Genomic DNA, 16,975 nt, shown 5'->3' with positions numbered 1-16,975 from the left:
GTAGCCAAAATAGTGTCAATTTGCTTATCTTGACTGTGTATTTCAAGCTAGCAAACATATACCAGTCTTAAGAAGCTGAGGCCTACAGCTTAAAAAAATGCACCCAACATGAACAAACACTGTCAACTTTTAAAAAAGGGCATTTCAATATATTTGAAGGTAGAGTACTAGAGACAAAATATTTAAATATTCTTTCTCAAACGATACGTGAGAGGTCCCCATGTCTCCTGTATTCTGTCTTCATTCTGTCCTCTTTCATTTATATCATGTAAAGGAAAAAATAGCTGAGATTAGAGTATGCTGCTAATCAGTACTCATGGTTTGTTTCTACATCCTGCCCACTCTACCTTTATTTTCTGCTTCTAGTGCAATAAATTTCACTGCAGACAGCTGAATGTCAAAAAAAGCCAAAGTATCACGTAATGTGTGTAAATACACACACACATGCATGCATGCACACACTAACTCACTCCACAACACTGAAGCCACTTGGAATATAGCTCTGAGACTCGTTCCAGCTAACACAAAGCCATCCTAGTAAGAAAGCAGGAGACACTAGTACGCAGTGACTACAGCGGAGAGGGAAAGGGAGTACACTGGCCCTTTTCCTGCTTCTAATAACATTTCTAACTCACTCCAGGAATGCCAAAGCAAAATCAATTCTCCATGTTTCTGGCTCCCTTGGGCTGGGTTTGGCCCATATGCCCAAAGTGGAGGAAGCCTGATCTACACTAACATTGATAAACCAGTTTAGAAAACTATCACTAGTACTATTAGCTACTGTTTTGGATTTATTTATTAACTTTTGTATGTGGATATGAATAAAGAATTAATGATTAACGCCTACAGGAACACATTTCACTATGTCAGTAAAGATGTTGAACCATTAAGACAATGAAGCTATGTAGAAAAAAAGAAATTAAAAATAATACAAGATGGCGAAATTGTCTAACAGTAAGACTTTGAAAGATACTACAGTTAAAAAGAAAAAACAAGATTATGCAAAGACAAATTAAATGAAGGAACATGATATAATGTGAATTCATATAGTGAATTAACAATGGCATTCCATGCTTCTTGATAGGGTAAACATATTACCTTAGTATTTTTTAATCCGAGTTTTATATGGAATATTAAATACTGTTTCACATATAAAGTGGCTTAATCTCCGCAAGAGAAACTTATCATCCTTTCCCAAATGGCAGGCTTAGCTCCTGCAGAGAGTTTGCCAAATTTTAGACTATAAAAATACTAAATGAAAATTTTTCTGCTTCTAAAACAAAAAACATCTGCCAAGAAGTTAAGGATCAGACAGCCATGAGTCTTTGCTAGTAGCAAGAAGAAGGGAGAACACAGACATCCTCTTTGGTAGGAGACACTGCTTTGCCCAGTGCAACTGCACTCTTAAGTATGTCCAAGCATCAGGACTGCATAGGGCTGGCATCACTAAATATCCCAAAATTGACTGTCACAAGACAGCTCCATAACAGTACCTCTCCGACCCAGTGCTGCAGCTATGTACTTACATAAATAAATCTTAAGACTCATATCGTTACACAGCAAACAAAAACAAGTTAAAAAGCTTAAAAGTAATTTATATTTTTTTTAATTAAAAGAATTAAACTTCGACTACTTGTGGAAATTTATAAATTTTTGACCAGAAATGTAAGTGGAGGGGTCTAAAGGTGCACTTAACACATGCCCTGAGGGACTCTAAAGACCATGTTGTCAGTCAATTTAATTCTTGTGTAGTTGTCTACAGAGCACCAAATCTTCTGTACAGAGGAAAACAATCCTGGAGACCTATGCAGGACAGTTATAGTGATATTATTGGAAGAGGGTAGGGAGATCCAAGCAGCAATGGCTACACCTTGAAAAAATTTCTGTTCTTCAAGCTTCCTCTGTAGCCCTCTGAAATAGAAGTAGGATAACTAACAAGAATATTTCCTAGGAAGCTTTGGAAAAAGAACGGGTGCCAGTGAAGACTAGAACACTAATACCTAATCTGAACAATCATTTGAAGCACCCAGCAGGCCAAGTTAATCTTAGCACATAAACTAAACCAAAGAGAAGCTGATGGCTGGTGAGATTTCAGTATCAGGATCCTGACGTGCCTATCAGACCTTTTGTGTATTTGAAGGTGCAGAAGAAACTAGAGAGAATAAATTGTTTCCAGGGTAAAACAAAGAATTCGGATGTTTCGTGGAAAGGGGCCACTGACTTGAAGCATATGTATTTTCTTTATCAGAAACTTTCCTGTGACTAGTAATAGAAAATAAATGGACTTTACTGTTTCTGGAGTGCTAGATTAGAGCTGGTTCTGAGAGTAAGAGGGAAGAATGGATGGACTGAACAGATGTGTACTTCGAGATGGTCTCATTGAATATTCTGATAGAAGGAAGTCAAAATAGAACTTCTCATCTGCTATATCCAAAGGTCAGGTGGAATCAGGTAAGAATAGTCCTTATGGACTGCAGTCAGTAATAAACCACTTGTGTGTTGAGAATGGTTTCCAACACATGACATCAATTCATTTATGTTGACAAGTAGTAGGAAGCAAGAATATGTCATGCACAGACCAGTCTGCCTTGACAATAAAAAACTTGGGGACAGTTAAGATGAACATGGCGTGTAATAAACACTGCCAAATAAACACTATAATCATCTTGCATATACCAGAAGTGGAAGGCATGTAGACAATATTCAAATAAATGTTATTTTTAGTTTCAATGACCCTTACATATTTCTAGAAGGTAGTGAAAATAATTTTTAGATAGTATTTCAAGCCAGTAGTTCCCCCAAAAGCACTGAATACAACTCTTCCCAGTGCAGAAATTTCATGGGGAAAAAAAAAATCAACTTCCAACAACAGTATCCCTGTGGCCATATATACATGCTGAGAAACACCTATCAATGGGAATGGTGTCAATTGCTAAATCACATATTTCATATACACAGGAGGAGTTCAGAAAAAACAGAAAGCCCCAGAAAACATGCAGACCATTAGGCACTGACCAATAAACAAACCTACTATGGCATCCACTATGGTATAGGAGATTGAGTTATTTATTTCCAGAGAATGTTAAAACTTCCAAAGCACTTACACAAATTTTTATATAATATTTAATCACAAGGTCCAAAGAGATTCCATAAAATGTACCCATAGACATCTTGGACATCTGTTAATGTCTATGTAATGGAAAACTTTATTAGAACAAAGTTCTATTTATTACTAATTTATAAAGGATTAGCATCTCAAGTAAGTCATGGGCAGGTGATAAATACGAACAGTGTAAATTGTAGAGAGCTAATAAAGACAAAAAATGGTACATAGTCCAAGATAATATAATGGGCTGCTAATGGGTCCATGCAGATTCACTTCAAAATGCAATTATTTTGATTTAACAATGCCAGTTAGCTTGGTTTTTCGGCTTGCAGAACGAGGGACAGTAGAAATGAAGAGTAGCAAGGTGGTGGTCCTTCCACAGCAAGAGAAATTAATCGAGTACAGGCAACGAGAAGACACAGGAGGGCCACAGCAGCAGTAACAGGGACAGAAGATGAAGGGAGAGAAGGGTGAGAGTAAGAGAATTCTTCAAGCTGTGAAGCCTGATCAAAATGAAAAGGCTGGGGAACAACCACTGTTGTTAAACACCATCAGATCATATAATGCCACAGAAGATCATAATGATCATAACTAATAAAATAAACATACCTGTTCTGAAACATCACAATGGTCATAATGAATAAAATGAACATACCAGTTTTGAAACTCCATAATGGTCATTAAAGCTTATTACTAATCCTTTGTGAATGATTTAAAAGAATCACCTTGACAGAAAACATAAAGCTCAGATTAAGTAGATAGATGAAAAACACAGCAGAATTTAAAAAATTCTTCAGTATTGTCTCTCATGAGGTGCAAATAACAAAAAAGGTACCACTTATAAAATGGCAATATAGGTAAGTAAATCATTGTTGTATATTTACCAGTCCTCATCTTCTGGTATCTTGCTTAAGGGAGGGTTCAGACAGTATATATGATAAGCCATATTACATTCATCACACAGGAGTTGCATGTGAGCATCCTGTTTTCCACCACACAAATAACATGAACAAAAACGGCATTCCTTATCTGGATCAGCCCTACAGTGCTTGCATTCAGGGCCACTTTTTCCTGTCAAAAACAAAGAAAAAGTCAAATGCCACGTATCTTACAAAAGTGCATTACTGTATCTACAGGAAAAGAATATTTCTGTACATGAACTACCCTCTTAAAAATGCTTTTTTTCTTACAATGAGGTATTTGCCTATGTAGGCTAATGGGATTTCTTCTGCTGTATAGACAAGCAGTAAGGAAAATGATTTATCAGCAGCTTCTCTTAATTTCTCCCCTCCTGTTCCCAACATGACACCTGCATACACTCCCTACAGATGGAGCTTTGCACAATCTCTTGTTGGAGTCTTCTTAAATATAGCCATGAAGAAATTCCAATTAGGTAACTAGTAATAGAGAAATGAAGATGAAATGACAATTTGGAACAGCTCTCTTCCCCTTAAGTTCAATTTACAGTTAGATAGAAGAAGTAGTCTGAGACCACAGACAACCCCAAATCATCAGTTGTTTCACAGCAGCACTTTACACACACTAGTCTTCTGTTTCTGTTCACTTGGAAATTTGGACCCATGAATCCCACTATGAAACAAACCCGTTAGCATTGGTTCCTCAATCCTGGAAAAAATGCTTTTATATGAGAGAAAAACATTTAGTAGCCTAATATAGGTATGAAAAAGAGGGAAGAAACACTGTATACTTATAGCAGAATTAACACTTACAGGAGAAATGTTTGAAACAAGTAGAAGGTCCAGAGAAATGAGGCAAGGCTTCAGAAGATAACTTGATCACAGCCCAAAGAATTCCAACATTAAAAGAAAAAAAATTGCATTTATATGTTCTGTGTAAATGTCATCTAGAAATGTCATGGAAGTGAATTTGAGCTTAAACTAGTCTAATACAATAATTAATTATTAATTAAGTATTTCCAAACTTCTCTGGAAACAATATTTTATCTGAAAGAAGTAATTGGCTTTGAATCAGAAAACAAGGAAGACTAGAAAGACTATTTGAGAGTTTGGAGTTGGAAGCAGGAAACTGGAGAATCTAGACACCTGAGATAATTGGGAGAACATTTTTCTTAAAGTTAAGAATGGGCCAGAAAATGCTCTTTTAAGTACCATTCTGTAAGAAAAAAATAACCTCAGGTTACATAAATTCATCTGGAATACCAATACTTGGTATAAATTTCTTGTAAATCCATAGGCAAACTATATGAGGAATTTCTGAACTGTTTGACGATGTCTACTCAAAAGGGCATCTGGGCTAGAAGAACAGTGTGATAAAGACAGACAAACTTATTCCTGTCATAAGCTTTGCCAAAAATACCTGAAAGTCATTTGTTGTAGAAAAATCAATACTGTCATTCTCTGGGACAACACCTTACTAAATATGTCCATAATGTCACAAGCAACTTCATTAATAAGGAATTTGAAAAGCAGCCCCACTACAAAAACGAAAACAAGCAACCCCTGCAAACCCCAAACCCCCTACAGCCCTTCAGAGGCAGCATGAACATCAGACTCTTTCATGGGTGCTAGTTAAGCAGACAGAATATTAGACAAAAAGAGAAAGGCACAAGCAACAAATCATAACATTTAAGAAAACACTGCCTGTTTGCATGAAAGACCTAATCCTTGGGAAAACACAAAATTTTTCTCATACTAAAGGACTGCTGTCTTTTTGATACATTTTTAGGGGAGACTAGAATTTGTCATACCCCAATAATGAAGAACTACCCCAGGTTTCTCTGACTAGCATTGGAGAGCAATACTAAAAAACAAGCTTCCATCTTCTCTCATCTTTATTTTCTGTTTTTCTTCACCACAAGTCATAGTCTAAGTTGCTGACTTCAGGAGCCGTATAGTTTATCAGTTTCTTGTATGTATGTTTGTTTGAATAACATAAGCAGTCAAACTCAATATTTCTTTCAGGAGTTGACTCTTGAATAGAAGGATGAGGTGGATCCCTCATTAAGCCAGAGGAGTTCTGGATACTTTTCAGTTTTTCCTATGCATATTGAGAAAGAAATTAATGACTAAGGGTTTGCAGAAATCCCAGCCCTTTCCTGAGGAGGAAAAATTTGCCTTCCCAACTGAACAGACTTTACATAAAATGTGATCTACATGGATAAGATATCAGTGTGAAATCTCTGTGAAGAGAACCTCCAGACTAAAAGTCTTACAAAAAAGGGGGACTGGAATGCCAAGTGTTGTGCTATATCTGCAGTCTTTCTGGAGGACCTTGGAGAATACTTTTATCTTCAAAGGTGGAAACAACTAGACTTAAGACAGGGAAAGGGATGGAGTTTTTGAGTAACAAAGAGTAAGGGGCTGCTGATGTATTAGGAGCCAGCAGGGTAACAGCTGTGAAATGCCCCAAAGTAATTAGGGCTTTTTCCTCTAAAAAGATGACACAGCTGATAGCACAACTGAAATGTCTTCACATGTAGCATGGGTAACAAACAGGAGGAATTGGAAGCAAACTGTGCAGCTGGAAAGCTGTGATACAATCACTATCACTGAAACCTGGTGAGACAAATCATGACCAGAGCGCTGCAATCAATAGGTGTGAACTGTTCAGAAGGGACAGGGGAGGAAGGAGGGGTGGACAATTTGTCCTCTAAGGATCAACTGCACAAAGCTATCTTTGAAAAACAGCAGCAAACAGGTTGAGAGATCATGGGTGAAAATTAGAGGCCAAGCCAACAAAGGAAACCTCCTGGTTAGCGTTTATTACCAGCCACTCAGCTGAGGCAAGCCTGTTGACAAAATGTTCTTACTTCCACTGCAGGAAGCATCACACTCTCAGGCTCTGATCCAGTTGGGGGACTTCAGTCACCCTGATATCTGCTGGAAAAGCGGCACAGCAAGATGCAAGCAGTCCGGGAGACTCTTAGAGAGCATCAAGGATAATTTCTTAATCAGACAGACAGCCCAACCACAGGAGAAGCATTACTGGACCCACTGCTTACCAACACAGATGAAGTAATTGGAGAGGTCAAGATCAGTGGCAGCCTGGGCTGAAGTGATCATTCCCTGGTGAAATTCACAATCTTGAGGGATGTAAGCCAAACAAATATGAAAGTTGGAACCATAAATTTTAGGAGACTGATCTTTTAGTTGTTTAAGGAATTAGTGGATGGGACTCCCTGGGAAACTGCCCTCAGGGATAAAGGAGTAGAACAGAGCTGGCAGCTCTTTAAGGACATTTTTCTTGCAGCACAACAGTTCTGAATTTCCATGTGTAAGCAATCAGGCAAGGAGTGCAGGAGACCAGCATGACTGAGTAAGGACCTCCTGGTCAAACTGAAGCATAACAAGGAAACACACAGTCTGAGGAACCAGGGACATGTATCCTGAGAAGAATATAAGGGTGCTACCTGAGTGTGTAGGGACGGGACTGGGAAAGCTAAGGCACAGTTGGAGCTCAATTTGGCAAGGGATGCAAAGAATAATAAGAATAGCTTCTACAGGTATGGTGGTCAGAAAAGGAAGATTAAAGAAAATGTATCCACCCTCTCATCCCCCTCTGCTCCCATAAATGAGACAGGAGAACTAGTGACAACTGATGTGGAGAAGGCTGAGGTATACAGCAATTTTTTTGCCAGAGTTTTTCACTCTCTCACAGTTTGCCACATCTCTCAAGTCCCTGAACTTGAAGGCAGGGACTGGTGGCATGAAGTCCCTCCCATTGAAACAGATCAGGCTCAAGACCATCTGGAACCTGAACATACACAAGTCCATGGGACCCAATGAGCTACATCCCAGGATGCTGAGGGAATTGGCTGATGTAGTTGCTAAGTTACTCTCTATCATATCTGAGAGGTCATGACAGTCACTGAAAGTCCTCAGTGACTGAAGGAAAAGGTAGTGCACCTGTTTTAAAAAAGGGTGAAAAGGAGGACCCTGGGAATTATTGATCAGTCAGCCTCACCTTTTTTTATGATGAGGGTGGTGAGGCACTGGCACAGGGTGCCCAGAGAAGCTGTGTCTGCCCCCTCCCTGGGAGGGTTCAAGGCCAGGCTGGATGGGGCTTGGAGCAACCTGATTTAGTGAAAGATACCCCTGACCACGGCAGGGGCATTGGACTAGATGATCTTTAAAGGTTCCTTCTAACTCAAACCAGTCTATATTAAGAAGTGCTAGAACACTGCAGTCTATTTTGGTTGGTTTTTTTCTAATTGTTTTGTTTTGTTTTTTTAAGAGAAAGAAATGTAAAACCTGAAGAACTTAAGAATCACTGAAGAGGGAAAATTACCAGCTGCAGAGAGAAGGTCCAGTGAGATGTATTGACTTGAAAACAGGAGGAAACGTGCAAAAAAAATGGTTATTGTACAAAGTGTCAAAGGCTAAGTGCAAATACACTTAAGAAAGCGAAAATCTCTCAGTGTACTGCTTCTACCGAAGTCCAGCCTAGAAGAATTATCTGCATATTATCCAAATGCAAGTAATCTTCTATTTCAAGATTTCTCTCCCAGGGCTCATTTGAAGATAAAGGGAACATTGTAAGAGTGCTGATGAACAAATCTGTGGATTTTCCAGCACAGCTAGGCAAAACTCATGGTCTGCCCAAGGTGTCAACACCAATTCAAGTCAGACTGAAGAAATACCATGTAACTGATATCCCCTTTGAAAAAATGTAAAAGTGAGGACAGAGCACTCCCTAAAGAAACTCATTAGTCTACTTCATCCAATAAATAACAGACAAAAAGAAACTGTGTATTTTTCTGTATCTCTTACCACCACAGGCTGGTTAGGCCTACCTTAATTTACTGCTTTTGGTTACAAAATCAGTTTCCTAGGCCAAAGGTTAACAACAATATTCCTTTCAAAAAGATGAAAAAAGGAGAAAGGTCTACATATTTTAGTTTAATGAAACAATACCTGGTGTTCCCAACTTTTCCAGTACACAAACTACAAACTGTCATTTTCATTATATGACTTCATGTTTCTGCTCTAACCATGTCATAAGTCAACTGCACTGATTATATCTGCACTATTGGTCACATGAAGACAGGTCTGTTCACCCCTACCAACACTGTAGTTTAGCTGCATATATAATTTCATATTCTCTTCTTTTGCAGGAAGAGATATGTTGATATCTAAGTCTTCCGGTTTGCATCTAAGTATTTGAAACATATTTATAAGTATGTTGCTTCTTAATTTTCTAATTATCTAATAGGTTTAGCCCTACTGTTTTCCTGGGCTGCAGAATTTAGATTTCCATTAAATAATTTGAAAATAACTACCTTACTTTTAACTGTGAGTGCTAAACACATATTAACACGTCATACACATTTTTATCTAATTTGCACATACTAGAAACCTAACTAATGTATGGCTATGCTCAAGGAGTAACAATTTTTCTGCAGAGGTAGCCTACATTGTTTAGCTGATGAAGATTATTTCTGAAGTAGACATTCTACCTTCTGTAAAGGGCATGGATAGTAGCTTTACATAGACAAAAGTAGTCTGCATTTTCTGATTGTGCTTACAACAATCTCACAGAGTATTTCAGGGCAATCAATTCTTTGAATTTCATCCGCCACCATTGTAACAAAAATCTGCAGCTTTTCATAGCACATAAGCTAAGGTAGCTGTGTGTTTACAGATATATGCATATATATTTAAACATTTTAAATACAAAATATGAATAGGGATGTAAGTACAGTCCAGAGGTAAAGGGTATACTGCTTATGGCATACAGCTCAGCTGATGTGCACTGTGCGTAAGTGAACAAAGGCAAGACACCTGACTAAAAAAATCAAAATCAAATTATTAAAAATGAGAGCAGGAACACAATGAAAGAAAACTTACACACAGGTGCAAATGTCTACACACATGGCAATATGTGAGCAGTTTAAGCGAAGAGGTTATAAATAAGGAAATAGCTGTCAAAATAGAAAGGAAAGAGCCCTACATGAAAAAAAAAAAAACAGCTTGACTTTGAAACAATAAAAGTGGCAAGCAGTGCAGGAAGTACAGAATTTCAAGGCTGCACCTCAAATGCTGTGTTCAGTTCTGGGCCCCTCACTACAAAGAGGACATTGAGGTGCTGGAGCATGTCCAGAGAAGAGCAATGAAGCTGGTGAAGGGTCTGGAGCACAAGTCCTGTGAGGAGCAGCTGAGGGAACTGGGGAAGTCTAGCCTGGAGAAAAGGAGGCTGAGGGGAAGCATTATTGCTCTCTACAGAATACCTGAAAGGAGGTTGTAGCAAGGTGGGTGTTGGTCTCTTCTCCCAAGTAACAGGCGGTAGGACAAGGGGAAATGGCCTCAAGTTGTGCCAGGGGAGGTTTAGATTGGACATTAGGAAAAATTTCTTCTCTGAAAGGGCTGTCAAGCATTGGAACAGGCTGCCCAGGGAAGGGGTTAAGGCATCAGTCCTGGAGGTATTTAAAAGATGTGTGGATGTGGTGCTCAGGGATGTGGTTTAGTGGTGGACTTGGCAGTGTTAGGTTAACAGTTGGACTCAATGATCTTAAAGGTCTTTCTCAACATAAACAATTCTATGATTTTATGATAAATTAATAATCTTGTCAGATCAAATGGTGCCACTGTAGACAGTTTTGTACAGTCAGCAATACAGTAATCATTCATTTCCTTAACACACACACATAATTTTTAAAATTAATCCACTACACAGTAGCTGCAGGTAAGAACTAAATGAACTGTAATAATTTTATATGCCCTTTAAAAAGTTTCATAAACAATATGACTTGCAAAATAAGTAAATATTTAAATGCAAAGCGGTACCTAGATTTTTTATATTTCTCACACTACAGTTTTTTTAAGTAAAAGCACATTTTAAGATAAAAACCCTTTCATATGACCAAGAAAAAAATAAAGAGAATGGATGGTTAACTTTTTTTGAGTAATTTGAGGAAAGTAAATCACAAATAATGAAAAATAATTTCTGAGTTCATTTACAGAAATTCACATTTTTATTTTTAAGAATACCACAGCAAATGGTATTTGCTCCTCTGGAAAACAGTGATTTTTTAGACAATGACAAATAAACAGCATGCAGACTAGTTATTGTGCACGGAGAGCTACATACAAAGGTCCTGAAAAATTGCCGTGGAGTTAGGAGTCTAATATATAATAATATCTAATACCTATTAGTAGAGCTGCAATCCAATCTCTCAATGTTGCTACCAGAAACACGTACCACTCCTAATTTTAATATATTTTTCAACTTAGGATAAAATGTCACACTACTTTTTAGATATCCTGCCACTAACTCGTTCCTGGGGTTGTGGGGAAGATGAGGAGGTATGGCATAGTGATTTTTTTAGAAAATCATGCAGGGCCAAATAATAATCCAAACATGAATTATCCCTTTTTTTCATGCTACAATCAGCTTTGGCCTAAAGTTCCTTTTTTTTTTTTTTTTTTTTTTTTTTTTTTTGACAAAATAACAGGGTTAAAGTGTGGCATTATAGACTGACTCTATCTTTAGCATTTATTAATTTATTTAAAGTTTAAATTACATGTTAATTGCAATAGCAGTTTTGGTCACCTGAACATCTGTTCAAGAACTTAACTTCAAATTCATTCTGCACAGTTCATTTATAGTGTTATCAGCTGCTCCCCTTTTCCCCTGCCTATAACTGATAGCACTAAGATGTTACCAGTTTCTGAGTAAGTAACAGAGCCACCTTACAGTAAGTATACTTTTAGAACAGAAATCTAAAAAGGATTCTATGTTATTACTTTCCTGAACACACAAAACAATTATTATTACCTCTGTATGCTGATCCTTCTATTTTTTTAAAGAAACATCACTCAATTTGTACGTCTATTCAAATAATTTTAAAAATCATACTTTTGAAATCTCCATCCCCAAATGTCAATGGATAGGCTCCTGGCTTTTCAATCTTGTACATTTCCTCTATAAAAAGGATCTTACAATCATTTATTGTGTCTTCTGGGCCTCTGAAAAACAAAAAGAATAAAAAGTACATTCAACTTAGTTCCTCAGACCTAGACTTGATGAAGCCTAAGCAATAAGATAAAGCTAACACCATCTTTTTTTCACCACTGATAGGATACTTTATTTCAATTCACACAAAAAATTCAATCTACTGCTGTAACTTCTAAGAAAAACACATAAAGAAAAGACTACTCCATTACCCTCGGACTACCTGTCTGCTGAGTATGTCTCTATTGACTGTCATTCATAACTTTGTAATTCTACTTCTGAAACCTCAAAATGTTTTTCTGACTGAACACAAGAGGCCAAAATTATATCCTCTCAAATACAGCATATCAAACATTATTGTAAAAGTATAGTGTCAGAAATAAGTCAGAAGCCTGAATGATATGACATAATAATAGACACTACTTGGAACCCACAGAGTAAGAAAAGCAATAGAAATCTTCAGAAGTCCTTCTAGGACTTCCAAATGCTTTGGCAACCTAAAACCCAGTCCTGCAGATATGTACAATACTTAATTATGTACTGTGAGTAGTTCTGTTAATGTCAGGTTTCAGTGCCAAATCTGTTCACCATATCTCAGTGATGAGTAACAAAAACTCCCTGACTCCACAACACTAATGCTGAAAGACTTCTAGAGAAGGATTAGGAAATATTAAATGTATAGAAAAGGTTTTAATCTGCTCTTATAATCTCTTTGTATTTACTAAAATTCTAATTCAAATGTAAACTTATCTAGGAAGAAAATGCCATAAAAACACCAGCAGTTTTAAAACACTCCCTTTTCTTCCCTCCTCAGGATGATATTGTGCCTTCTTCAACTGCCTGTTCTCCTACCATTTTCTATTTACTACCTAGTCTAGAACTAAGCAGTAATTTTTAATGTAACCCATGCTGGAAGTATTTATTACTGAACATATTCTCACTGATTTCATTGAATTGCATGTGTCATTACTGATTTCAGAATTAAGCAGTCTGACACGAGAGAAATTAATTTACCAGCTGGAGAGGTTTCTCTACACAGACCAAGTTGAAATGTTATGTTTCTTTCAAATATTGGAGTGTAGAAAGGCCTGAGAATATGTCCAAATCAAGTGAACAAGTCTTCTAATCCATATTTGTATGCTATCTGTAAGAAGCAACCACAGAGGTCACTTGAAAATCCTTTTGAAGAAAGTCAGCCAGGTGGCATATCCCTATCAGAAAGGGTCTAGGCTGCAAAACTAAATCAAACTATAGAGAGGTAGGGAAACAAGATAAATAAGGATAACCGCAGTAACAGAACACCTCCAGAAACACCGGGCTTCGGTCCAGAATCTGTTACTCCCCACTCTACCTCTTTGTCTGCTCCCACCACTTCCCTTGTACTGACCCCAGTTCTTGGACTCTGCCACATGCTGTCTTAACTAAGGCATAAAAAAAAATAAGCTGGGAAAAAAACACAGGCAACAAAACACCTTTTGGTGGCCCTGAGCACTGCAGTTTTTAAGTCTCCATGGAACTGGTGTTGAGAGGACTCTGATAGTATCTTGGTGCACTGTAATTGTCTTTTAAGTGCACCAACAGCTGTTTACTTTCACACCTGTGTTTATTTTGACCCTTTTTTTTCCTTGCAGTTTTTGAAGGGAAAACATTCCCCATTGTTGGTCATATGCATAAGCAGCAAATATTAGCAAATTTCAAAGATTTGGGATATTTCCATAGAAGATACAATGCTAAATCAACGCAAATACATCCATCAGATAAAGAACAGTTTGTTTTCCTGATCAGGAAAATCAAGTATTTCAGATAATCTTCATTTGAACCCTTGAGGGCATTACTTAAAAGCAGTTCATGCGATTGTGCATAACACCCTTCCAATTTATTTAGGTTTCCATACAGTGCAGTGAACACAGAAAGTCTGATTTTCTGCACCTCAGTCGAGATTAAGACCACAGGGTCCTACCACATAGAACACTGGACACCAGCTTCTGTTACAACAAAGTATACCTCTGACAACACAAGGTTATGGAGATACTTCCACTCTGTGAATGGCTACAGCACTTAAATTCTTTCATCTGTTACCAAATCTGCAGCTCTACTTAAGGCACAATTTCCAGGCTTGGTTTAAAGCGATCTCTTTAATGAGAAAATTGCCCCTGAAACAGATAGAAGAGCACTCCCAAGAATGACGACCCCTTTAGGAAGACTGTGGGTGCCAGTACACCTCTGCAAGGAAGTAAGAGTGGAAGCTTCTCTCTTCAGCAGTAGCATGCAAAGACACTTTGATTTATCTACAAGACATACCCATTAATTCACAGTCATGAAAGCACTGTACATTCAAATATAGAAAGGACAAATTGTAAACATCATCTCTGGCAGGAAAACCAAAGTGAACAAACACAGACTGAGCTTCTCAAAGCACCAAGGTTTCCCCACTTATTTTCTGTACCTTGGATAGTCTTTTCTTAACTGCCTTATAATTTTTGTTAGTCCTAGATTAAAGTTAAAACCAAAATAAATCTGGCACTCTTGAGTACTATAAACATAGTTATGTTAGGACCTTCCTTGGTTATACCACTGCTTGCCTGCCTATCCAGCTTGATTCCTCTAGTACTTATTTCTAACATAATTTAAAGTAGTGAATCTATTTCAAAACCAAAATACAGAATTATGCCTTCTTTAACCTAAGTAATATAAAATTTTATATTGATATTTAAAAATACATGTATTGGTTTGTATAGCTGTATGCTTACAAAGCAAAAGATAAAAAATAAAGAAGCACAAGTTAAACTTTAAGCAGATCTGTGTGGAAACGTCAAAATAGTCAGAAGTTGAATAATATGTTGGATATTAGTAAGCATACAACTACATGTGCATCTACAAAAAATCTGAAGCGTAGCTTACTAAGCAAGATAAAGTCATGTCAAGAAACAGTAGTGACAGTCTCAGTGTAGCACCTACAAACATGTCTATACCCACGTCATGGGATACAGATATTATCAAACTCCATTACACTTCAGGCAAATTTCAGCATATTTGCAGAGTGTATTTTTCCTCAATTTTTGCATTTTGCTAATCTTCCATGCACGTGTAGTCTAAACACACTATCCCTACTATAAGCAAAACCGCATCCAGGAAAAACTTGCCACATTCCTTACCCTCTCTCTACACTGCCTTACTGTTTAGAGCTGTGTCCCCCTGCCCGCCCCTCCCACACACACCCCCCCCCTGCCTTTTTACCTCTTTTTTTACTGCATTTTCTCCAGAAATTTATAAAGTAGTTGGTTGCTTAAAAAAAAAAAGCCTTTGATCACCTGTAATTCTCTGCATTTAGTCTTTAGACAAGAAAGAAGGTGGCAAAACACCATAAAGCTATACTCACAAATCTACAGACACTTGTCCTACTGCTATCCGTCTATTTAGAAAACAAGACAAATCTAGCTCAGTAGAATATTTATTAGGAGGAAATTCCACTGATGCAAATTAAACTATTAGAATGACTTTTAACCACAATGATTATCACATTGTTTCCTTGAAAGATACCATAAAAGATTTAAGTTGGTTCCATGATGTTAGTGTTCCAACAGACACCACAGGGAAAAGTTTTTGTGAAGTAATGCAGAAGCATGGATTTTAATCAACTTTGTAATAAAGTCACATGTATATTATCTCAACTTCAAAGTGATGAAGCACAACATACTTTTTTTTATATATAATTAGTTAAATAAAACAACTCCTGTACTTAATAGCAGAAAACACAGAACTCTGAAAATAAAAAAAATAAATTCAGTTACATGCAGATTAAAAGCACATTTTTCTCTCGTAGGACCACAACCCTACTGACATAAGCAACACTATTTCCGTATCAAAATGGAACTGATACAATAGATGTAATTCATCATTTCTGGGTCACAGCAGACATTCCTTCTCTTTTGGGCATCTCCTGTATTTTTCCTTTGGGATAAGGGCATTCAGAAAGTACTTTTCAGGCTAAGTTTTTCCTGAAAGATACCCAGAATTTGAACCAGAGAAAAGATTTTATTTTCTGCTATGAGTTACATAAGGAACAAGCAAATACTATCAAATAATTTTACAAAGCTGGTATGTTCCAACAAATGCCACAGCTGAAAATCCAGAACTACAGAGGAAGATCAACTACCATTGTGACAAATGATGGCTAAGTAATAAATGGTTGTGCCTTACCAAAGCTAAAAATCTCTACTCAGTTAGTTGCTCTTAAAAGACTAATTCTTCTGCCACATTACACATACAATAGCTCTAACAATGATCAGGCTACACAGTTTGTCTTGAAAATTATGTTTATCTAACAAAATTATGGTTATGTTATTCTGTCAGATATACACAAGAAATTTCACCTTTCTTCATTTCTTCACCTTACCACACTAAAAAAAGAGATTAAAAAAAAAATCTTGAGTTATACATTACGGATAGTAAATGGGACAGCATTTGTATTTAATGTAAGTACACTAAATCCTGTAAAGGAATTAAATCCTAAAACACAGCCAGACTCTTCAATGAGACAGAATTCCTAATAAAAACTTTTGTTTTAGATAGGTTAGCCATATCCAGGGAAACCTTCAACTGAAACTTTTTCTCTCTTTACTTTTTTGCCTCCACACCTCTTTTTTTTTTAACCTTAAGGCTGCAAAACACTCCAGACATACATAATCACAGCTGACTAAGTAGTATGACAACCGGGCACTATCCTGAATATTTCAAAGGTCAACTTTCAAGAAGATAAAAGCTGCTAGATGACAATTACCACACTGTGAAAATTCTTATCAATACCTGTAGTCCAAGGGATTCGGTTACAATTGCCAGATCTCTGTGGTATTTTCTGGTTTTATCACTTTACCATATCAAAATTAGAAGAAAAACATTTCAGCATGCACTAAGAGTCAAAATACAATACTGAATAAA

The 16,975-nt window shown here is 37.1% G+C and overlaps 1 protein-coding gene across 3 annotated transcripts in view; it reads right to left on the bottom strand.

Moving 5' to 3' along the window:
• UHRF2 (ubiquitin like with PHD and ring finger domains 2) overlaps positions 1-16,975 on the bottom strand; it is a 92,348-nt gene that overhangs the window by 22,131 nt on the left and 53,242 nt on the right. For all 3 annotated transcript variants that reach the window (XM_042804499.1, XM_042804500.1, XM_042804501.1), the window contains 2 exons: positions 11,942-12,051; positions 3,991-4,177 (listed from right to left, as the gene is read on the bottom strand). In XM_042804499.1, coding sequence (XP_042660433.1) covers positions 3,991-4,177; positions 11,942-12,051 — 297 coding nt within the window. The remainder of the gene's footprint in view (positions 1-3,990; positions 4,178-11,941; positions 12,052-16,975) is intronic.

The sequence above is a fragment of the Tyto alba genome, unplaced genomic scaffold, assembly GCF_018691265.1.
Source record: "Tyto alba isolate M040663 unplaced genomic scaffold, T.alba_DEE_v4.0 Super-Scaffold_42, whole genome shotgun sequence".
NCBI classification, from domain to species: domain Eukaryota; kingdom Metazoa; phylum Chordata; class Aves; order Strigiformes; family Tytonidae; genus Tyto; species Tyto alba.
This window is presented reverse-complemented; position numbering and strand designations above follow the sequence as displayed.